This window comes from Protobothrops mucrosquamatus, unplaced genomic scaffold (assembly GCF_001527695.2).
Source record: "Protobothrops mucrosquamatus isolate PMUCROS unplaced genomic scaffold, P.Mucros_1.0 scaffold_187, whole genome shotgun sequence".
Taxonomy (NCBI): domain Eukaryota; kingdom Metazoa; phylum Chordata; class Lepidosauria; order Squamata; family Viperidae; genus Protobothrops; species Protobothrops mucrosquamatus.
The window spans coordinates 72,663-96,232 of NW_015386263.1; the positions used below are offsets into that span (position 1 = coordinate 72,663).

Below are 23,570 nucleotides of genomic sequence, written 5' to 3' on the forward strand. Positions count from 1 at the left end.
GGAGGAGGAGGAGGAGGAGGAGGAGGAGGAGGAGGAGGAGGAGGACTGGGGGGCGGTCCTTGGTGGTCTCTGAGCTGTGTGGCTTTCTTCCAGACGTTTCATTACCCAACTAGGGAACATCATCAGTGCGACACATCTAGAGCACTGATGATGTTACCTCGTTTGGGTAACGAAACATCTGCAAGAAAATCACCAAACTCAGATTGCACTAAGGACCCCTCAGGGATTAATACTATATGCTAACAAGGCAATTGAGGTCCAGTCCAGGTGGTCCTTGACTTGCAACCATTCATTTAATGATGGGTCAAAGTTACAACATCACTGAAAACAGGGCTGGTTTTCACACTTACATCCGTGGCAGCCTCCCCCCCCCCCCATGGTCATGTGATCCATATTTCAGCACTCAGCAATTCACAAGTACTTATGACGGTCGTAGTGTCTCTGGGTCACGTGATCCCCGTTTGTGACTTTCGGACAAGCAAAGTCAATGGGGGAAGCCTGGTTCACTTAACAACCGTGTCACTAACTTAACCACAGCCATGGTTCACTTAACAACTGTGGAAAGGAAGGTCGTAAAATGGGGCAAATCTCACTTAACAACTGCTTTGCTTAGCAACAGGAATTAGAATTAGAACAGAGTTGGAAGGGACCTTGGAGGTCTTCTAGTCCAACCCCCTGCTCAGGCAGGAAACCCTATACCAGGGGTTAGGCAACCTTGGCTCTTTTATGACTCGTGGACTTCAACTCCCAGAATTCCAGAGCCAGCATGGCTCAGCTTGGAAACCTCTCCCTTTCCCCTCAGCATGGCTGGCTCAGGAATTCTGGGAGTTGAAGTCCACGAGTCATAAAAGAGCCAAGGTTGCCTACCCCTGCCTTATACCATTTCAGACAAATGGCTGTCCAGTCTCTTCTTAAAAACTTCCAGTGTTGGAGCATTCACCACTTCTGGAGGCAGGTTGTTCCACTGGTTAATTGTTCTAACTGTCAGGAAATTCCTCCTTAGTTCTAGGTTGCTTCTCTCCTTGATCAGTTTCCATTCGTCGCTTCTTGTCCTGCCTTCAGGTGCTTTGGAGAAGAGCTTGACTCCCTCTTCTTTGGGGCAGCTCCTGAGATATTGGAACACTGCTATCATGTCCCCCCTCGTCCTTCTCTTCATTAGACTAGACATACCCAATTCCAGCAACCGTTCTTTGTATGCTTTAGCCTCCAGTCCCCTAATCATCTTTGTTGCTCTTCTCTGTACTCTTTCTAGAGTCTCAACATCTTTTTTATATCGTGGTGACCAAAACTGGACGCAGGATTCCAAGTGTGGCCTTACCAAGGCTTGTAAAGTGGTATTAACACTTCAATGGTAATCGTAACTCGAGGACTATCTATACATATTTCCTACTCCCTTCCTTGCTAGCTTTGGGCATTTAAAGTCAATTTTAATGTTAATATTTATTATTTTCACGTTATTTTATTGTGCAGCTTTTGCTTGGTTGTGAGGCTCTTCTTGGTGAGATGGGCGGCATTTAAGTTTAATAAATACATATTTCTCTCTTGCAAAAAAAAGAGAGAGAGAGAGAGAATTATTTATCTACTTTGGAATCAGCACTTCTTCTGGCCATCCATGTCAAAAAGGAAAAATACAGGGTTTTTTTCTCTCCAGACTCCAAGCAGAAAAAGCTGCAATTCATATAAGCTAACAGAAGAAGGCCTGTCAGCTCTTTTTAAGTGTTTATTTAATTAGTAAGTCTTACCTGTATCTGGAGGTTTATTGACCAGCATGGTGTGCATAGCCATGATGTCAGGCCCCGTGAAGCATTCAACATATTTTATGATCTAAGGATAAAAAAACCCTAGCTCAATAATGATAGATATTTAAACCGGCTGAAGCCCCTGCAACTATATTATAAAAACAGGAAGCAGTATGAAAATAGCCTGCGGTATTGCCAAATCTACCATCACAATACTTCAGCCCTGCTTCACTTTGATGGCAGCCTGCCATAAAATGTGGGGGGGGGGATAAAGGGATAGCAATAGAAGGAGCAATAATACTTAGACTTACATACTGCTTAATAGTGCTTTACAGCCCTCTCTAAGTGGTTCAAAGAGTCAGGATATTGCCCCCCAACAATCTGGGTCCTCATTTTACCGACCTCAGAAGGATGGAAGGCTGAGTCAACCTTGCTGGCAATTGCTGGCAATCGGTAGAATTGCTGGCAATCGGCAGAATTAATCTGCAATACTGCACTCTAACCATTGCACCACCATGGATAGAATTAAAATTAGAATTAGAATTAGAATTAGAATTAGAATTAGAATTAGAATTAGAATTAGAATTAGAATAGAATAGAATAGAATAGAATAGAATAGAATAGAATAGAATAGAATAGAATAGAATAGAATGCAGGATGGGATGGGATGGGATGGGATGGGATGGGATAGAATAGAATAGAATAGAATAGAATAGAATAGAATAGAATAGAATAGAATGCAGGATGGGATGGGATGGGATGGGATGGGATGGGATGGGATGGAATAGGATAGGATAGAATAGAATAGGATAGGATAGGATAGAATAGAATAGAATAGAATAGAATAGAATAGAATAGAATAGAATAGAATAGAATAGAATAGAATAGAATAGAATAGAATAGAATGCAGAATGCAGGATGGGATGGGATGGAATAGAATAGAATAGAATAGAAGGCTGAGTCAATCTTGATCCAATGAGAATCGAACTGCCAAACTGCAGGCAGTCAGCATGCAGCAGAAGTAGCCTGCAGTACTGCATTCTAAGGTGTTAGTTACCACCTTTAAAGCGCTCCATGGCATTGGACCTGGCTACCTCCGAGACCGCCTTCTGCCACAGATTCCCTCCCATAGACCGGTACGCTCCCACAGAGCGGGCCTCCTCAGGGTGCCGTCGGCCAAGCAATGTAGGCTGGCGACCCCCAGGGGGAGGGCCTTCTCTGTGGGTGCCCCCACCCTCTGGNGGATTTTAGGTAGGGATGATTTTAAGAAAATTTTAATTGACACACAGCTTCCAATATTTGGCTTTTAATTTGGTTTTATGGGGTTTTTTTGTTTTTTGATGTATTTTGTTTGTATCTGTTTTAATATGCTGTGCACCGCCCTGAGTCCTACGGGAGAAGGGCGGTATATAAATTAAATTATTATTATTATTATTATTAACCACTGCGCCACCAGGCCTCAGGGGGGATGACAGGAACCCGAGACAACAGTTGAATGGCCCAAGGACAACGGCATGGGAATGGAATGCGAATGCCCATCAAAAAGAGGCTACACTTTAGAACTAATTTGAACCTCATTGGACACTAACAAGATGACCAAGAGGGAAGGGCCTGGGAGAAGGGAAAAAAAATCTGGGTTTAGGCGGGAATTTCCGGATCTGGCTTTGCTTACGCTGTAACCACTTGACTTTAGTAAAAGTATATCTTGCGCTACAAATGGAGTCGAGGGTCTTTCTTTCCTAAATGCTCAAGCTGGGACAGGCCTGACAGGTATATAGGTAGGCCTCGACTTGCAACAGTTTGTTTAGTGGCCATTCAAAGTTACAACGGCACTGAAAAAAAGGGACTTATGACCGTTTTCCGCACTTACGACCGTTGCAGCATCCCCAGGGTCATGTGATTTACATTCGGATACTTGACAACTGGTTCATATTTATAATGCAGTATCCTGGGGTCGCGCAATCCCCTTTTGCGACCTTCGGACCAACGAGGGCAATGGGGGAAGCCTGATTAACAACTCAACAACCGTTTTACGAACTGAACAACTGCAGTGATTCACTTAACCAGTGTGGCAAGAAAAGCAGTTAAAACGGGGCAAAACTCACTGAGCAAATTTCTCACTTTACAACATAAATTGTGGTCATAAGTTGAGGACAACCTGCATTTAACTAATACAGGGGTAGGCAACCTTGGCTCTTTTTTGACGTGTGGACTTCAACTCCCAGAATTCCTGAGCCAGCATGGCTCAGCTTGGAAACTCTCCCTTTCCCCTCAGCATGGCTGGCTCAGGACTTCTGGGAGTTGAAGTCCACGAAGTTGTAAAAGAGCCAAGGTTGCCTACCCTGAGCTAATAGATGAGTTTCGAAAAGCAGCTGAAACATTATATATATATTTTCTCTTTTGTTAAATTTAAGCCCACCGAAGTTAGCTCTTCATTATCTATTTTTGTGGAATCAGGGTAGCAGGACATCAATTTTGCAACAAACAAACAATAATTTTGGACATACAAATAATCTTGGGCGAAATCAGTCTTTTGTGCCAAAATCCCATTTTTAGAATTGTTTGGGGGTGGCTGGAGGGCGGGGGTGGCTGAAAAACACTGCAGCAGCCTGATTCTGAGTTTTAGGATGTAGATCTTATGCAAAGTTCATTGCAATTAAAACGATAACTTAAAAGACTTTTTTTTTCCCAGCCCTTCTCAGGAAAAGGAAATAAGTTTAGGCAAATGTTTTATGCTTTCAGAGAATTCCTGCTTTCACCTGAGGTAAGGTACAATATCTGAAGAGTTCTTCGTTCCACGTAAAATCCTGCAATTTTGAAACTGTGTTCTCATCAGCAACAGACTTGGCAATTGTGATATCTTTCATGATGGTTATCCCAGGTACCTCCACTTCCTTCCTGCATATCTTTACAAATTCCTCTCTGAAGACAGGGTTAAAGAAGACAACGGAAAGCGTTTTTTAAACTGGCATCATCAAGAACTCCTCTAAACGCATCTACCTTTGCATTCATTCTGCACAAGACTTTAAATTGGGAAGCACAAAGGAATTATTCCAGAGGTACTGGGGGCTAAATTGTACGATGAATGGTTGAGGGAGCTAGGTATGTCTAGCTATCAAAGAGAAGGGCTAGGGGTGACCTGGTAACTGTCCTCCAGTACTCGAGGGGCTATCAAAGAAAAGGGGGGATTAACTTGTTCTCCCCAGCAGCTGAGGACAGGACAAGAAGCAGAATAGCAGAGTTATTCTGGAAGGGACCTTGGAGGTCTTCTAGTCCAACCCCCTGCTCAGGCAGGAACCCCTATACCATGGGTCGGCAACCCGCGTCTCCGGAGCTGCATGTGGCTCTTTGAGCCTTCTCCTGTGGCTCCCAGCCTCCTCCACCATTTGCAGAGAGAGAGAGAGAGAGACAGAGAGAGAGAGAGAGAGAGAGAGAGAGAGAGAGAGAGAGAGAGAGAGAGAGAGAGAGAGAGAGAGAGAGAGAGAGAGAGAGAGAGAGAGAGAGAGAGAGAGAGAGAGAGAGAGAGAGAGAGAGAGAGGCACTTGTGCTTCTCTCTTTCTCTCTCTCTTTCTCTCTCTCTCATCAATAAGATGATTTTTACAAAAATAACATGTTGATAAGAAAAAAAATGTCACATATGGACACTATTATTGGTATAAATATGGAAAAAATGTTTATATTTAATCATTTATATATTGAAAATATCAAATATCAAAAATTATATTTGTTTAATGCTGAAGAAGGAGAATACTACTGGGAGAAAAGAAGATCAAGGAAATATACTATTGATTGATATACTAATTATGGAAATATAAAAAATAATTATTATTGACTGTTAATTAACTAGTACTGATTGTATGTTTTTTCCAAAAAAATTATGAACCAAGACAACACGCTGTACACCAAGCACTAAGGATTGCTATTGTAAAAAATCATGGCACAATTATAATAATAATAAAAACCACACAGCAATACGATTAAAACTTCCCCGTAGAAATTACAAAAAGCAAATCATCCTCTTTGCACAACTCCAGATGAGCCAGTTAACAACTACCCTCTGGAGTTACAGATACTCAGATTGCAGTGAGTTATTTAATTAAGAACAATTCCCAGTGTGTTCAAAGGACACCAGTACTTTTTGAAGTATAATATATAAGAAAAAAAACCTAATGCGGTTCTTGAAGAAAGAGAGGAAAGAAAACCTTTTCCATCTTCTTTCCTTTTGTATCCAAAGAGAAAGATATACATAGAAATAAAATAAAATAAAGTCTTTTTCTGTATTTATAAAACGCCTTTCTTCCCAAAAAAGGTAGAAGCTGGAGATCGTCCGGACAGCTGGAGATCGTCCGGACAGCTGGAGGAGCCGCCGCTCCTCTGCAGCCGGACAGGGGCCTCCTCGACAGAAGTCGCACCCTCCTCCGTATAAGGGTCCACCGAAAAAGGGAAAGCTAGCCGACAAGGAGACGAGTCTCCCCGTGAGACTAGTGACACCTCAAACCGGAACCGGAAGTCAAAGGACACCAGTACTGATGGCTTCGAATTGACTTCTTAGAGCAAATTTGGCAACTTTTTAAGACTTGTGGACTTCAACGCCCAGAATTCCTCGGCTAGCCATGCTGACTAGGGAATTCTGGGAGTGGTAGTCCACAACTCCTAGAATTCTGGGAGTTGAAGTCCATAGGTTTTAAAGGAATTCTGGGAGTTGAAGTCCACAAGTTTTCAAGTGGCAAGTTTGGAGACCCTTGTCTCAAGAGCCATTCAAGGTGCTGGGTTGAATGATTTCAGCCAGGTGGGTTAAGGATACACGAAGCTGTCAATATCTTCATCAGCCACCAGATTTTTGATGAGAAGATATCCATTGTCCTCATAAAAACGTCTTTGCTCTAGAGTGAGGATGCTATTATCCAAGGTATAACTATGGAAACATGAAATATATATATATTTAATTGATGTGGAATTAAAACTTGCAGACTTGGGATACTTTACAGAACCACAGAATAAATACTGTACAATCCCCCCCAAAAGCCTTGAAAACTAAGACACATTAAATCCTAAAACAAGATCTTTAGATCAAAACGCTGAAACATGAAACTGAGGTCCAAAAAGAGGACAAGGGAAATGATAAGAGCAGGAGGTCTTCAAACTTGGCCCTTTTATGACTTGCGGACTTCAACTCCCAGAATTCCTCAGCCAGCATGCCACAAGTCCACAAGTCATAAAAGGGCCAAGCTTGAAGACACCTGTGATAGAGGGAGAGCCACTACAGGTAGTCCTTGACTCACGACCAAAATTGAGCCGATTTTATGTTGCTAAGTGAGAAATTTGTTAAGTGAGTTCTGCCCCATTTTCTTACCACAGCTGTTAAGTGAATCGCTGCAAGGGTTAAATTGGTTGTTAAGTGAATCCGGCTTCCCCCATTGACTTTGCTTGTCGGAAGGTCGCAAAAGGGGATCACATGATCCTGGGACACTGCCCCCCGTCATAAATGTGAGTCAGTTGTTACAACTAATTCGTATTAAGCATTGTTAATTAGTAAAATGAATGAGATATATTGATTAACTTGTTATTTACATGATTATATTGAAAGCTGTTTAATACTAGAGTAATTATTAAGATTTAATATGTATACCCGGACGGTATTGCTGAAGCGATGTTATTTTGTGGGATTGATCCCACTTTTGTGTTTACCCCCTTCCTTTGGTTTAACCCTTTTGTATGTCTCCCTTTGTTCTATCTCTGTTGACCCTATTCCCTTGTTACCCTTAGCAAACTCAATAAAATATTTGTTAAAAAAAAATAAAAATAAATGTGTCAGTTGTCAAGCGTCCAAATGTAAATCACGTGACTCTGGGGATGCTGCAATGGTCATAAGTGTGAAAAACGGTCCCCTTTTGTAACTTCAAACGGTCGTTAAATGAACTGTTGTAAATCATGGATTAGCTGTAATTGCTTCTGTCTGAATCTTTGGCCGTGTTTTCCAAACTGCAAAAACCTGCTTGCTCCGAAGAAGACAGTCCTGCATTCTTGGTATTGAGCTGCATTTGCCTTCTACAGTAGTGACCAAAATTGTGGAAACCTTTTGGGAAAAGTGTACAGTAGAAATGCCACCTTTGGTTAAGTTTCCACCCATTTTTCTTCTAGTTTCTTTATAACTGTAGACTTGTTCACTTCATAATACTATTTTACATCGCTTGCTGGGCAACCAGTCAACTCTTTGCACCATGACTTTAATTTTATTACATTTTGCAAGCTCACTAAATGAAAGAACACAAAAAAACCCAACCAACTTGATAGTGATTACATAACACACTGACAAATATCCTCCTCTCAGAGTGTTGCATCTTATGATTTATGATAATTTGTCTTTTCATCATCATGATTTATCACTTGTTGTTTGTATGTACAGAGAATTTCTGCACTGGTTGCCTGCCCCTGCACTTGGCCAATAAATTCTAATCTATTGTATTGTATTGTATTGTATTGTATTGTATTGTATTGTATTGTATTGTATTGTATTGTATTGTAGTCTAGTCTAGTCTAGTCTAGTCTAGTCTAGTCTAGTCTAGTCTAATCTAGAACTGAGATTATGGATGCTTTGTTTGATGGCAACCTTAGAGAGTTAGATATATTGTTATCTCTAAAACCGTCTTTCTCAACCTTGGCAATTTTAACGTGTGGACTTCAACTCCCAGAAGTCCCCAGCTAGCAAAAGACAAGCAGAGTGCATCCATGAATGCCAACTAGCAGTCAAAAGACTTTAATTGCACAACACATGGATAGGCTTAACCATAGTTTCATCAGGGAAACTGTGAGCATCCTGAACCAAGCTAAGTCTTAAAAAAAGCTAGAAAATTCCTGGAAACCTGGCATAAGACACAACAGCCATCAACAAGCATACAGAGATAAATAACATCTATATACAATTCAAAAGAGGGAACCAAAAAGCCAAAACGGAAGCAAAAAGATCAAAACCGCTTCTTGCCAGCAATCAACACCCAGATGAGCAGAGATTAATACCAAGATTTATACTAGACCAGGGGTAGTCAACCTTGGCTCTTTTATGACTCGTGGACTTCAACTCCCAGAATTCCTGAGCCAGCCATGCTGAGGAGAAATGGAGAGGTTTCCAAGCTGAGCCATGCTGGCTCAGGAATTCTGGGAGTTGAAGTCCACGAGTCATAAAAGAGCCAAGGTTGACTACCCCTGTACTAGACTGTCAATTAGCAAACAATACCCACTTGAGGAGCTACCACCTCAATAAACAACAGCCTAATTTAATTTTATTACATTTTACAAGCTCACTAAATGAAAGAACACCAAAAAACCCAACCAACCTGTTAGCCATTACATAACACAATGACAAATGTCCTCCTCTCAGCTTCAATACATGACATCAATCACTGAATCCTACTGTGTTCTGATTGGCTCATGGCCAAAACAAGATGACACCTGATTGGCTCTCTAAGTACTCATGCTCATGGGTTACAATCAGATGAAGGAAAGCTACCTGATATCAACCTGAGCAAGTTGTGCTTCCTTTTTCTGGTTATTTGGCTATAACCTTTCATAGAATACAGTACAGATAATTGAACCAACTTTGTTGCATTACATTCTTGATTAAATTATCTTTCCATTGATATATAATTTTATGGTACTACTCCAAAAAGAGTGGTGTTATTAGCCATCCAACCTCAAAAATACACTTTTCCCAAAAGGTTTCCACAATTTTGGCCACTACTATAAATGTTACCGGGACGTTAAGTGGCACCTTATTCTCTGACAACATACAGGATTCCCAAAAAAATGAAGCTGGATCAACCCTAACGCGCTTACCAAACAGAAAGATCAGTTTAAGGTAAATAATTAACTTTACAAACCAAAATCAAAACTGCTGAACCACACATAAACATATCGCTAAATACAGGAAGGACCCCAAATTAAACAGACCTTTAAATCTGTGTTTTCATCATCAGAGCAAAGTTCTACTTACCGGAACTGCGTTAGGCATGTCGCAGGAGCAATTTGGGCTGAAGTAGGAAATGGTGTCTTGGCGTCAAATTAAGAAAATTTTAAAAGACTGCTTTGGTGGAAGACCCCGTGGGAAATACATTCGGAACGCATTTATAATCATAGGAGTTGCTCTCATAAAGGAGAAGGAAATTAAATACAATATAGAATCTTCCCATTTAAATTGTTTCCCAAATTATCTTATAGCTGGGACCAGCTTGAAATTTAAAAGCTGATGGATATAGAAGGTGCTGAAAATGTTCCTTTTTTTTTGTTTGTTTGTTGCTCAAGCGGAACATTTCCTTCCCACATAAGAAAATATAAAATAGAAACATCAAAGGAAGGAAGTAAACAACCGAGGACGTTTAGTGCACATTAACCTGAATTAGTTTGGGAGCTTAGTTTTAATTAAACATACTTCAGATCTCCTCCTAACTCTTAAAGTTTCTCACCCATAGCATAGAAGGCCTTGGTCCCGGCCTCTTTGCACTGGAAGCTGCGTTCTCCTCAGACTAAATTTCAGAATTGGGGTGCCCAGATAGGGACCCCCCCCCCTTTGGCCAACCCAGAAGTTGGCTTGATGCCTCTCCAGGCTGAGACCCAGCTGCCAGAGACAACAATCTAAGTAGATCAACCCTGTGCCGGGATGATGCCTAATCCTCTTCCACTGCTTGACCCCAAAGGAAGCCCAGGCCGATGGACTTTGGGGTCCCTCACCAGGAAGGGGGTCAGAAAATCTTCCTTCAATAAAGGAGAATACTTGTAGCTCCAAGTTGGTTGTTTTCTTGCAGACGTTTCATTACCAAACTGGGTAACGTCATCAGTGCTAGAAAGAAACACCTATCCCTCCTAACACTGATGAGGTTAACTAGTTTGGGTCATGAAATGTCTGCAAGAAAACCCTCAAGCTCAGAGAGCACCAAGGACCCCACAATCCTCTTCCTCTTCTCCACACATCCCTCTCCCTCCGATCACTGATGATGATACCTAGTTGGGTAGTGAAAGGTCTGCAAGAAAAACACGGAGCTCAGAGAGCACCAAGGACCCCACTGTCCTCCCCGTCCTCCTCTCTCTCTCCCTCCCCGCCCCAATACCTTCTAACACTGATGATGTTCCCTAGTTTGGGTAATGAAACGTCTGCAAGAAAATAACAAGCTCAGAGAGCACCCAGGACCCCTTAGTCCTTCTCCAACCGGTTGAGCTTTCATCTCCACGCTGCCAGCTCCAAATCGTGGGGGTTTGCCAGTCCAGGGGCCCGGAAGGTGCAAAGTACCGGGAAAGGCGACCAAGAGGCCCAAGTGGGCAAGCGAAGGATACGAATCCGGCGTGGGGAACCAGGTGCCGGAGCAAAATCCCCAGGCGGAAGGGCGCGCTGGGTTGGTTCGCTAGGCTCTCCATGGCGCGCGTCCTTGGCGAGCAGGCAGCGAGCATGCCAACCGGGCGCTTCCGTCGCTCAGTCCCGCCGCTTCGACTCTTGGAAGCCGCTAGTCGGGGTAGGGTGTAGTCGGGAAGGGGGCGGAGAAGGCAGGCGGCCAGCCCAGCTGATCCGGGGGGCGGCGTCGACGGCCAGGGGCGGCCCGAGAGGCCGGGCGCTCGGCAAAGACGCGCGGTCGCTGCGCCCTTCCCCGCGCGCTCGCCCGGCTGGAAAGGAACAAAGCGATGTGAATTCGGAGCAAAGGGAGGCTTGGGCACGAAGTTCACTTGGGTTTGCAAGGTGCAAAGTTTCCCTGAGCGGAGAATACGCGTTGTAGAAGGGACTTTTAGGAGAGTGTTGCATCTTACGATTTATGATGATTTGCCATTTCATCATCACGATTTATCACTCGTTGCTTGTATGTACAGTGAGAATTTCTGCACCGGAGTCAAATTCCTTGTGTATCCAATTACACTCGGCCAATAAATTGTATTGTATTGTATTGTATTGTTTTGTATTGTATTCTGTTCTATTCTATTCTATTCTACTCTACTCTACTCTATTCTTATCCTACAGTATAGTCTAGTCTAATCTAGATCTAGTCTAATCTAGAACTGACAAATATCCTCCTCTCAGAGTGTTGCATCTTATGATTTATAATAATTTGTCTTTTCATCATGATTTATCACTTGTTGCTTGTATATACACTGAGAATTTCTGCACTGGTTGCCTGCCCCTGCACTTGGCCAATAAATTCCAATCTATTGTATTCCATTGTATTGTTTTGTTTTGTATTGTATTGTATTGTATTGTATTGTATTCTATTCCATTCCATTCCATTCTATTCTATTCTATAGTCTAGTCTAGATCTAGTCTAATCTAGAACTGAGATTATGGATGCTTTGTTTGATGGCAGCCTTAGAGAGTTAGATATATTGTTACCTCTATAACCGTCTTTCTCAACCTTGGCAATTTTAACGTGTGGACTTCAACTCCCAGAAGTCCACAGCTAGGAAAAGACAAGCAGAGTGCATCCATGAATGCCAACTAGCAGTCAAAAGACTCTTTAATTGCACAACACATGGATAGACTTAACCATAGTTTCATCCACTACTGTAGAAGGCAAATGAAGCTCAATACCAAGAATGCAGGACTGTCTTCTTCAGAGCAACCAGGTTTTTGCAGTTTGGAAAACACGGCCAAAGATTCAGACAGAAGCAATTAACAGCTAGTCTACGATTTACAACAGTTCATTTAATGACTGTTTGAAGTTAGAGGAGTGGCCAAAATGGTGGAAACCTTTTGGGAAAAGTGTACAGTAGAAATGCCACCTTTGGTTAAGTTTCCACCAATTTTTCTTCTAATTTCTTTATAACTGTAGCCTTGTTCACTTAATAATACTATTTCACATCGCTTTCTGGGCGACCAGTCAACTCTTTGCGCCATGACTTCAATTTTATTACATTTTGCAAGCTCACTAAATGAAAGAACACAAAAAAACCCAACCAACTTGATAGTGATCACATATCACACTGACACATGTCCTCCTCTCAGCTTCAGTGACATAAATCACTGAATCCTACTGTGATCTGATTGGCTCATGGCCAAAACAAGATGACACCTGATTGGCTCTCTAAACACTCATGCTCATTGGCTACAATCAGATGAAGGAAAGCTACCTGATACCAACCTAAGCAAGTTGTGCTTCCTGTTTCTGGTTATTTGGCTATAACGTTTCATAGAATACAGATAATTGAACATACTTTGTTGCATTACATTCTTGATTAAATTATCTTTCCATTGATATATAACTTTATGGTACTACTCCAAAGGAAAGTGGTGTTATTAGCCATCCAACCTCAAAAATACACTTTTTCCCAAAAGGTTTCCACAGTTTTGGCCACTACTGTACAAAAAGGGACCGTTTTTCACACTTATGATCATTGCAGCATCCCCAGAGTCACATGATTTACATTCAGATGATTGACAACTGGCATTTATGACGATCGCAGTGTCCCAGGATCATGTGATCCCCTTTTGTGGCCTTCGGACAAACAAAGTCGGTGGGGAAGCTGGATTCACTTAACAACCAANAACCAATTTAACCCCTGCAGTGATTGCCCAGAAAGTGACGTAAAATAGTATTATTAAGTGAACAAGGCTACAGTTATAAAGAAATTAGAAGAAAAATTGGTGGAAACTTAAACCAAAAGTGGCATTTTTACTGTACACTTTTCCCAAAAGCTTTCCACAAGTTGGACCAGTACTGTAAATATCCATCATCCAAGGAGTAAAGATAATTTAAACATTGCAAATAAATGCTAAATAAATGCAACTCCCGTCCTCTAAATGTAAATCATTTACCCAGGTCAATCAATATAGCCAAAGTACAGATTGTTTATGAAGTGTACTTGTCTTAAAATAACCCCTTTCTCTGGGCGAGTATCCATGTATAACACAGATTATAATCTGCTAATATTTGTGCAGTAATCAACCAGCTAGATTTTAAGATGCTAGTAACATTGCAGTATAAAAGCCACAAAAACATAAAAACAAACTAAAAATAAAGTAAGCCATTAATCAAGAAAATTGGCAGAACTGTTGTCATTTTCAAACTACTTGCTTTCAAATTATCTTAGACCCAATTCTACATCCCCTTTAGCCTTGCTAGCTAAGAATTTTGGAAGCTGAAATTTGACTCATCTAGACTAGGGAAGCTAATTTAATTCTAGGTTTACATTAACATAGGTTGCAATTCTACCAAACCTGTCTTCTAAATTTCAGTAATATCTAAATGAAAATACTTACACCTTGAAAATGGATTCACTGATTTCAAAAGGTATTTTGGCCCTTATATCTGAGGTCCAAATATTGAACGTTGACTCAGAATTTGTCCAACTTGGTGAAGTTTTAAACATTTCAGAAATAGAATTTAATAACTGTTTTAGTGTTGTATTTTCCTTCGAGTCCTGGAGACAGCCTCAAGTAGCCTCATGCCTGTTATTTCCAAAAACCCTGTTGAGTTCCTTCTCTAGACTTTGGAAATTTGTTTGGCCTTTACAAGAAATGTACAAACTACAAAAAATATGTAGTTTGGGATCATTTTCCTCCACAAGTAAATGAATGTATCTTTTTGATTCACTTGTTTAATTGGGTTTCTGAATTTTAGGTCTTGTGTGAAGAACAGATCACACTTTAAGTCATATTTATGCAGAAATGTTGAACATTCAAAAGGGTTCATTAATTTAAGCACCACTGTATATGCACCAATACAAACTATTATTGTTTTTAGGGGTATTTTTAAAAGATGCCCAGAAACATGAAGGGAGTGGGTTGTATATAAATGTGGTAGCTAAAATAACTATGCGGAACAAAGTGTTGCATTTTGCTGTCTCTGTTGCAACGTCTAGCAGAATCAAAAACCAAAGAATTACGTTGTAAGAAAATCCCTTGATGTATTTTGGGGTTGGTAAGCCTTTCTGGAGAATAAATGACATTTTTCTCAATCAATCAATAAACCATTCAGCTACAGAAGTCAGATTCTATTATCACTGAATTGGTAATTTATTCCACTGCATTTTCTGCAAAAGACACAAACATTATACTTTTAAAAAATTGCTTGTATGAAATGGCTCTTTCTGGATAATTAAAAAAAAAGTACAGTGAAAAAAATAAGGTGACTTGAAGACTTGCATGCCAAATAATTTTGGCAAAATCTGCTCTTTATCTTTAACCGCCCACTGTATGCTATAAAACAATTAAATTTCCTACAATTGAACTTCTATCACCAAGCAGGTATTTGCCATATGGGATTCGCTAAAATTCATTTGCCACCCAGAAATTACTCAACAGCCACTGCTAATTATAAATCAAAGGATTTCTTGAGAGTAACACCTTTTGACCATTATCTAAAAAATGTAAATGTACAGAGGAAGTTGATTATCAAGAGATTTAACAAGCCATCTAAACTATTCTGAGTCATTTTGCATTGATTTGAGGGGTCCTTGATGCTCTCTGAGCTTGCTTGCTTTCTTGCAAACATTAATGTAGTTGGTTTGTATGCTACATATGGTGGAACTATTGTTGTTTCTGAGATGTTTTCAATATATGGCAGCGTTATCATTCTCACAACTTGTGTTGGTTGTATTGGTAATGGGTTGAGGCACCTTTGATAAAGTTGTGTGGGTATTTTGTGGAAGATGTTGATTAGCTGATCCGTTTCCTTTTCCTGATGTTGGGCTGTTGTAGTACACAACAGCCCTATCAAAGAATTGCCAAGAAGCACTCCTATAATAATAATAAAGTTGGAAGGGGCCTTGGGAGGTCATCTAGTCCAACCCCCTGCCAGCATTGACGGGGCAAACCACTTCTATAAAAAAAGACAGCAAACCCCACTCCCTTCTAGTTCTGCTGCTGTTACCTAGTTGGGTAATTAAACGTCTGCAAGAAAATAGTTGAAGCTTAGACAGCACCAAGGGGCCCCCCTTCCCCCCCCAGTTCAACCCTGAGCTTCAAATATTCGCTTCCATTTGTATTGATTTCCTACATGTAGGAATAGTACGAGTTTCAATAATTATGTATTCTCAAGAGGAGAAATACAAAGTATGAACCAGAGTACATAGGAACTTTCCATATACATTGCTGCTATTTTTTCTAAATAGGGACACCGTCACACATGAAACCTTTTGTGTTTTAAAAATTATAAAATCACAATTTAAGAACAAGTTCACAATGTGCAAGAGTGCCTACTGAATTATTGCATACCCCCCAAAAATGAAAAAGGTAAAATCCACCCACCGAAGAACACAAGTAGTTGTCTTCGCTCAGAAAGGCCCGTGGTATGTATGGGATCTTTCAGAATAAATAATTTATATATTTCAGATTGTTTTTAAGCGTAGCCATTCGTTCTTTTTAAAAACTATAAACACAAGGAAAGATTCTTATCGCAAAGTTGCCTGTTAACAATCTTTTTTTTAAAAGACATTTTTATACAGAAAACCCAACCAGATTAGGATACAGGTATATGTGCAATTGTCAGCAGGAAGAGGTATTTGTATGACCTGTTATGATGTTAGAATAGTCACATTTTACATTGTGATACTGGGAATTAAACACTATATTGCTTCAGATGCAAAATAAACCTTTTTAAACTTAGTGTTAGTTCATTTAAAGGTAACAGCCCAACTTAAAAGCTTTGTTCTCACTTCCCAGTAGCTTAGGCATAAAAAAAGTTAAAAAAAGTCATCCACTTGCACCAGAGCAATAAAAAATTAAATATTTATTCAAATAATAAGCTTAAGGTTCAGGCTGCAAAGTTGGCAACGTAGATTTTATACACAATCACAAAAGCGTGCACAAGAATGTATGCTGAACAGAAAACAAAACAAAAAAATACTAAGCATCTTACTAGACAGCTGCTGATTTTAAGAAAAGCAAAAAAAATATATATGATAATCACTATACAAAATATAAAATGTATTAAACACTACCATCCACAGAACAGGGTTTTTTTTTAAAAAAAAAATGGTTATATTTTTAAAATTATTTGTGTAATTATATAGTGAGTTGTAAATGATTACAGAATACCCTCCCGTCAGTTGGCAATATTTTTTTTTCCGCTCCGCAGCACAGCCCCGTCCCGCTGAAAACTGATTTATACCGTTTATACCATCCATAAAAAAAGGAAATGGTTATCGGTCACACAAAGTAAACCTTGTCTGAGCTACAGAGAACAAAATTGACTCCTTTCCTTCAAACTCTTGAGGGTGCTCTCCGTGCAAAGGCAGCACTTGCGTGTCTCCGTCACTACCCAGCTACCGTTAAGTCCAAGGCCGCCGATTTTCACGGAGAAAGACGTTAAGTCGTATAAATGAAAAAGACGGAACACAGGTAGACGTGTCAACCCTCTTTTGCTTCCGGGTTTAAGCTCCGTGTGCATTATCAAAATTTATTGCCTTTTGGAATTTCATTCAAGGCATCCGAAATTAGAGCTAATGATAAATATACACATAGCAAAAAAAAAAAAATTAAAATTAAAATCGTTTAAAAAAAAAAAAAAAGGATACAAACTGCATTGGATACCACTGTCGGCAATGCCTTGCGCTACGTGAAAGCACCTTTTTAAAAAGAGCCCGTGCGGCGAGAGATAAGTGTCTAAAGATTCAAAATGAATCAACAGTATTGGATAACAATATAATTCTCAACTCAGAAGCTGCCTCGAAGTTAGGTGCCTCTTCAGTTCATGTAACAGGGAAAGGGAAAAAAAAAAAGGGAGGGGAAGGCAAGGGGTTAAATTCATTCGCTTCAACCGACCTAAGGCCACCAGTTTTGCAGACACAATGTGTTTCTTCTCTTTAATACAGTTCTTTAGGCTGTAAAGATGATAAAGGAAATAGATCTATTTTTTTTAAAAAAAGAAACAAAACAAAAAGGAAACAAAAAATAAAAATAAAAAAATAAACTATTTCATCTAGGATTAAGAAGCTGCCCCGGGTGTCGGGTTTACGTTCTGAGTGGCTACTTGGGGCGCGACTTCGATGATTCGAGGTTTGTCTATAATTCTGGCCGTGCGGTTTCCCTTTTCTACAATCCCAATAATCCATGCTTGATGACCTTCGCCGTATTTGGGAGACTTGATCTCAGCGCAGAAGCGGGCTGCTTGTTCACGGGGTAAGCAGATGAGGAGGCCTCCTGCAAGGGAGAAGGAAGGGCATTAGCGCTTACTCGCGGGACAAATCAAAATGTAAAAAAAGATGTTGAGACTCTAGAAAGAGTACAGAGAAGAGCAACAAAGATGATTAGGGAACTGGAGGATAAAACATATAATGAACGGCTGCTGGAATTGGGTATGTCTAGTTTAATGAAGAGAAGGACGAGGGGGGACATGATAGCAGTGTTCCAATATCTCAGGGGCTGCCCCAAAGAAGAGGGAGTCAAGCTATTCTCCAAAGCACCTGAAGGCAGGACAAGAAGCAACGGGTGGAAACTAACCAAGGAGAGAAGCAACCTAGAACTAAGGAGAAACTTCCTGACAGTGAGAACAATTAACCAATGGAACAACCTGCCTCCAGAAGCAGTGAATGCTCCAACACTGGAAGTTTTTAAGAAGAGACTGGACAGCCATTTGTCCGAAATGGTATAGGGTTTCCTGCCTGAGCAGGGGGTTGGACTAGATGACCTCCAAGACCCCTTCCAACTTTATCATTATCATTATTATCATTATTATTATTATAAAATGGCTGCCTTGCTTGCTCAAACTTTTAACTGTTATCTACTGATTAAACTTATAATTTTTTTTATTATTTTGCGGTCACAGACCAAAATGCAAGAGCAACAAAAGAAAACACAAGAAAAATATAATCACAAACAATTAAGCACCAGAAGCCTTGGCTAAAGGGAATTACAACGTTCTCCTCTAATAGTTACAGCTCTTAAAAGAAATTTAGAAACCTGAGAAGTAATATAGGAGGAGCCATCCCCTAGACAATATAAAACAAAATTACTGACATTAGAACCAGAGGGATCAATTCCAATATTGATTAAACTTGTTTGGCAGGGGTAGAAATTAGGACGGTGGTTTTTTTTCCTGCCTTAATCCAAACGACTGTTTCCAAGACAGTTTCCACAAACTCTTTGCAGCTGGATTTCAGCCCAGCCTTTTGCACAATATTCTCCTTAACAAAACAACAAGCGCTTGAGTGAAATGCTCCTTTCAGATGGGTCCACGGGGCAAACAGCCACATCCAGGAGTACTCTCTTTTAACGGCTTCACTGCAGCCTGGAGACAAATTCCGAATGGTGCAATTCCAACATATTTTATCAGTGGCTTGGGTCAGGTCTGCAGATGACACAAAGCTGGGAGAAATGGCTGATATTTTGCAGGAGAAGACAGGAAATTTAAAAAAAAAAATCTAGACAGGGCCTTTAGGTAGTGAGATGAAAATCAGGGGATGAAAGGGAACAGGGGAAAAATATAAAGTGAGCCACTAGGTCAAAGTAGCTGGCAAAAAGACAAATGCTGCACTGGGATGGATTAATACAGCATACAGTCCAAATCATTTTAAACAATTGTTTCATTCTATTTCTCCCTGATCAAATCCTATTTGCGGTACTAAATTGGGTTGTGTGCGTTAACATTTTGAAAAGGACAGTGACAAATTGGAGAAAATCTTGAGGAAAGTCACTAAGTTGAGTGGTATGGAATCCAAACCCCATCAGAAAGGTAGGTAGAAAACGGCCTATGGTATATTTTAATGCCAATTACTCATAACAGAGGGATAATAGACTCAAGATCACGTGAAGTGTTAATACCACTTTACAAGGCCTTGGTGAGGCCACACCTGGAATCCTGCAATCAGTTTTGGTCACCATGATGTAAAAAAGATGTTGAGACTCTAGAACAGAGGTGTCAAACTGCCGGCCACAGGCCGGACGCGTCACCAGGAAACTGCGCCTTCACCATTGCCGGCAATGGGGAAAAAACTCCGATATGTCGCGTGACGTCACGAGTTTGACATGTCTGCTCTAGAAAGAGTGCAGAGAAGAGCAACAAAGATGATCAGGGGACTGGAGACTAGAACATACAAGGAACGGTTGCTGGAATTGGGTATGTCTAGTTTAATGAAGAGAAGGACGAGGGGGGACATGATAGCAGCGTTCCAGTATGTCAGGGGCTGCCACAAAGAAGAGGGAGTCAAGCTATTCTCCAAAGCACCTGAAGGCAGGACAAGAAGCAACGGATGGAAACTAATTCAAAGAGAGAAGCAACCTGGAACTAAGGAGAAACTTCCTGACAGTTAGAACAATTAACCAGTGGAACAACCTGCCTCCACGAGCAGTGAATGCTCCAACACTGGAAGTTTTTAAGAAGAGACTGGACAGCCATTTGTCTGAAATGGTGTAGGGTTTCCTGCCTGAGCAGGGGGTTGGACTAGATGACCTCCAAGGTACCTTCCAACTTTATTATTATTATTATTATTGCTGTTGTTATTATTGCTGTTGTTATTATTAAATTTAATGCAATTTAAATTTATAATTGAAATATTTAATGGCAATGCCTATTCATCCAATAAGCACCCAATTCAAAGGAATATAAACTATCATGGATCGTTCTGAAGTGTGGACAATCAACTATTACAGCTTAAAATGCAGAGAGATTGTAATACGCAGTCTGAGAAAAGGCAACAAACAACTAGGAATGTGTTTTGCGCAGCAGAATTTCCGACTTGCACAACATTGCTTCTCGTGTGTACATAGCCAAGTCCACATCTATGAAACGTGAATTTCTTCAGCACAGCTTTCCAATACAGTCTAGCTCAGTGTTTCTCAACCTCGACAATTTTAAGGCATGTGGACTTCAACTCCCAGAATTCCACAGCCAGCAATGCTGGCTGTGGAATTCTGGGAGTTGAAGTCCACATGTCTTAAAATTGTCGAGGTTGAGAAACAGTTAACTATCTGGAGAAACAGCGCCATCCACTGGCCATTTATGCAAATCTCTAAGGAACCTTTTTTTTTTTTTTGATTTGATTTATTTGATTTGATTTATTATATTTATACCCCGCCCTTCTCCCGGAGGACTCAGGGCGGCTTACAGCACAATGTAAGCAGCACAATGGCTACAATGTGGCAGCACAATGGCTACAATGTGGCACGGACATCCTGAGATAATGTGTTGCACACATTTTCTTTCATAAGTCTTCTATTTCTAACAGGACAAAGAGGCTTGCACATAGTACCTTCCACTATGAAAATTCAGTTGATCTGAAAGGTGATTATTTTTTCCCCCGTAGAAGTATTTTTCACACAACGGAGAACAACAAATCGGCTTCGCTGTGTAAATTTGATTAATAAATATTAAACTCTAGCATTGGAACAAACAAGAGTGGCCAGGAACGAAATTGCTGTGAGTTTGATAAGGAAGCACTGATTATTATTCCAGCTGGTAAGAATCACAGGCTGAACTATACACACAAAAGGCACTGGAAGCTCTGACATTTCACTGGCATTCTGGACGGCGTACGGTTCGTTTTTATGCATTTATTTTTACGTCATCCCCAGTATCAATTGTGAGAAGTATTTGCAAAGAAAATCTGGACATTTTTTAAAAAACTTTTTTATCACCAAACAGATGGCCTAGGACCGTGGTGGCGAACCTATGGCACGGGTGCCAGAGGCGGCACTCGGAGCCCTCTCTGTGGGCACATGCGCCGTCGGCCCAGTCCTAAGGCCTTCAGCTGGGTTTTATAAAACCTTTTCGCTTTAGGCCTCCGCCGCCGTGTACAAAAAAAAAAAAAGGTTCAATCAGTCAATTTCAACTTCTCGCGGGGAAAAAAAAAAGATCTTGCAAAGTTGGAATTGATTGATTGAACTTTTTGGTCCCACCCAGTCTGCCGTTACCACCGCAGCCATGCCCACCCAATGGGCCACGTCCACCCAATGGGCCACACACAGCCAGTATCTGACGATGCGTAAGTGGGTTTTGGGTTGCAGTCTGGGCACTCGGTGTCTAAAAGGCTCGCCATCACAGGCCTAGGAGTCATGCTCACATTTCTTTAATGTATGGTAGGTTCTCTATTTTAGTTGCACAGATAGATTGAGGTCTCTGCCCGGACTTTTGTTACTGAACCAATATGCCAAGGAAGTGAAACCCACGTGGTAACAGAATGAGGAGTGTTTTTCTTTGCGAGCTGCCTAGACATTTTATTCCTTTTCATCTTTGACCATATTTAGGAAGCTACAAAGCACCATATGAGGGCTGGCATGGCTGTGCATTCTGAAGAGGGAATGCTGGGGCAGTTGGTATGATGGCTGGAATTGCCATGGGTGCTATCTATTTCAAGGAGAGGTGTGATCTCCCCAGGATCTGCATCTAGCGAGGAGATAGATCCAATTTCCTATTGTGGAAGATGAGACAGCCGATTCATACTCTTCCCCAGAAGAGGACTGGGTTCCTATTGGAGAGAGATTAAGGGCCAGGGTTATTAGACCACGCTGGGGAATTCTGGGAGTTGAAGTCCACCCGTCTTAAAGTGGCTAAGGTTGAGAAACCTGGCGTAGCGGAAAGGAGGGAGAGAAAATGTGAGCCAGCCATGTGCTGCAGCTGCCAAAAAAGGCCAACACAGTGCTGGGCTGCATTAACAGAGGGAGAGACTCAAGATCACGTGAAGTGTTAATACCACTTTACAATGCCTTGGTAAGGGCACACTTGGAATACTGCATCCAGTTTTGGTCACCACGATGTAAAAAAGATGCTGAGACTCTAGAAAGAGTACAGAGAAGAGCAACAAAGATGATCAGGGGACTGGAGGCTAAAACATATAAGGAACGGTTGCTGGAATTGGGAATGTCTAGTTTAAAAGGATGAGGGGGGACATGATAGCAGTGTTCCAGTATCTCAGGGGCTGCCCCAAAGAAGAGGGAGTCAAGCTATTCTCCAAAGCACCTTAAAGGCAGGACAAGAAGCAACAGATGGAGACTAATCAAGGAGAGAAGCAACCTAGAACTAAGGAGAAACTTCCTGACAGTGAGAACAATTAACCAGTGGAACAACCTGCCTCCAGAAGTTGTGAATGCTCCAACACAGAAGTTTTTAAGAAGAGACTGGACAGCCATTTGTCTGAAATGGTATAGGGTTTCCTGCCTGAGCAGGGGGTTGGACTAGATGACCTCCAAGGTCCCTTCCAACTATTATTATTATTATTATTATTATTATTATTATTATTATTATTATTATTATTATTATTATTATTATTATTATTATTAATTTATTATTATTATTTTGTTATTGTTATTATTACTGATTTTTTTACAAAATTCTTTTACCTGATGTCTCTGGACAAGTCCCATGCATAAGACCGAACATATTCCCACAAGCTTTGCTAACTGCGGCCATTTTGGCAAGGACAGGGAGATTATGGATAACGAAAGACACTTCGTTACGTTGCTGCTTGGCTAGATTCTGTGCATGTCCCAGGATTCCAAAGCCTGTGATGTCCGTGGCTGCGTGAGCATTGAACGTATGCATCAGCCCTGCAGCTTGAGAGGAGAAAGAGAGAAAAGGGTTATTACACAGTGTCAGAACTCAGCCCAACTCTCAGTATTAAATCAGAGTTTATATTTCCGGGTCCCTTGAAATAAAATTAACTAGAATAAAATAAAAGTTAAAACTTCTTCAGGAGGGGAAAAAAATTTAATACATTCCCGCATATGGACGATCCATTCCTGATCTCTTTTGGTAAAATCATTTGGAAATACCGTCCCATCTCAGAAGATTTATAGATAATTTTTTTCCCCAATTGCAGTTAAGAGTGGGATAGCCCTGAATTTTCTGAAAATGCGTAGTAGAAATGTTTTTTTTTCTCCCAATGTTTATTCACAATTGCAACATGAATAGCTGCATTTTCTTCTTC

At 40.8% G+C, this 23,570-nt stretch overlaps 2 protein-coding genes across 2 annotated transcripts in view; both read right to left on the reverse strand.

Moving 5' to 3' along the window:
• The window catches only part of PHYH (phytanoyl-CoA 2-hydroxylase), a 15,389-nt gene extending 4,159 nt beyond the window's left edge, over positions 1 to 11,230 (reverse strand). The window contains exons 1-6 of the mRNA XM_015824351.1: positions 11,064 to 11,230; positions 9,730 to 9,785; positions 6,544 to 6,654; positions 4,499 to 4,661; positions 1,743 to 1,824; positions 1,633 to 1,652 (exon numbers count right to left, since the gene is read on the reverse strand). Of these exons, the coding sequence (XP_015679837.1) occupies positions 1,633 to 1,652; positions 1,743 to 1,824; positions 4,499 to 4,661; positions 6,544 to 6,654; positions 9,730 to 9,785; positions 11,064 to 11,177 (546 nt within the window). The 5' untranslated portion in view covers positions 11,178 to 11,230. The remainder of the gene's footprint in view (positions 1 to 1,632; positions 1,653 to 1,742; positions 1,825 to 4,498; positions 4,662 to 6,543; positions 6,655 to 9,729; positions 9,786 to 11,063) is intronic.
• Positions 11,231 to 17,626: 6,396 nt separating this feature from the next.
• LOC107295067 (selenide, water dikinase 1-like) lies at positions 17,627 to 23,196 on the reverse strand (the record flags this gene model as incomplete). The annotated part of the gene is made up of 2 exons (XM_015824362.1): positions 17,627 to 17,850; positions 22,984 to 23,196. Coding segments are annotated over 2 exons (428 nt in total), but the record flags the coding sequence as incomplete, so codon positions are not given.
• Between the last annotated feature and the right edge of the window lie 374 nt (positions 23,197 to 23,570).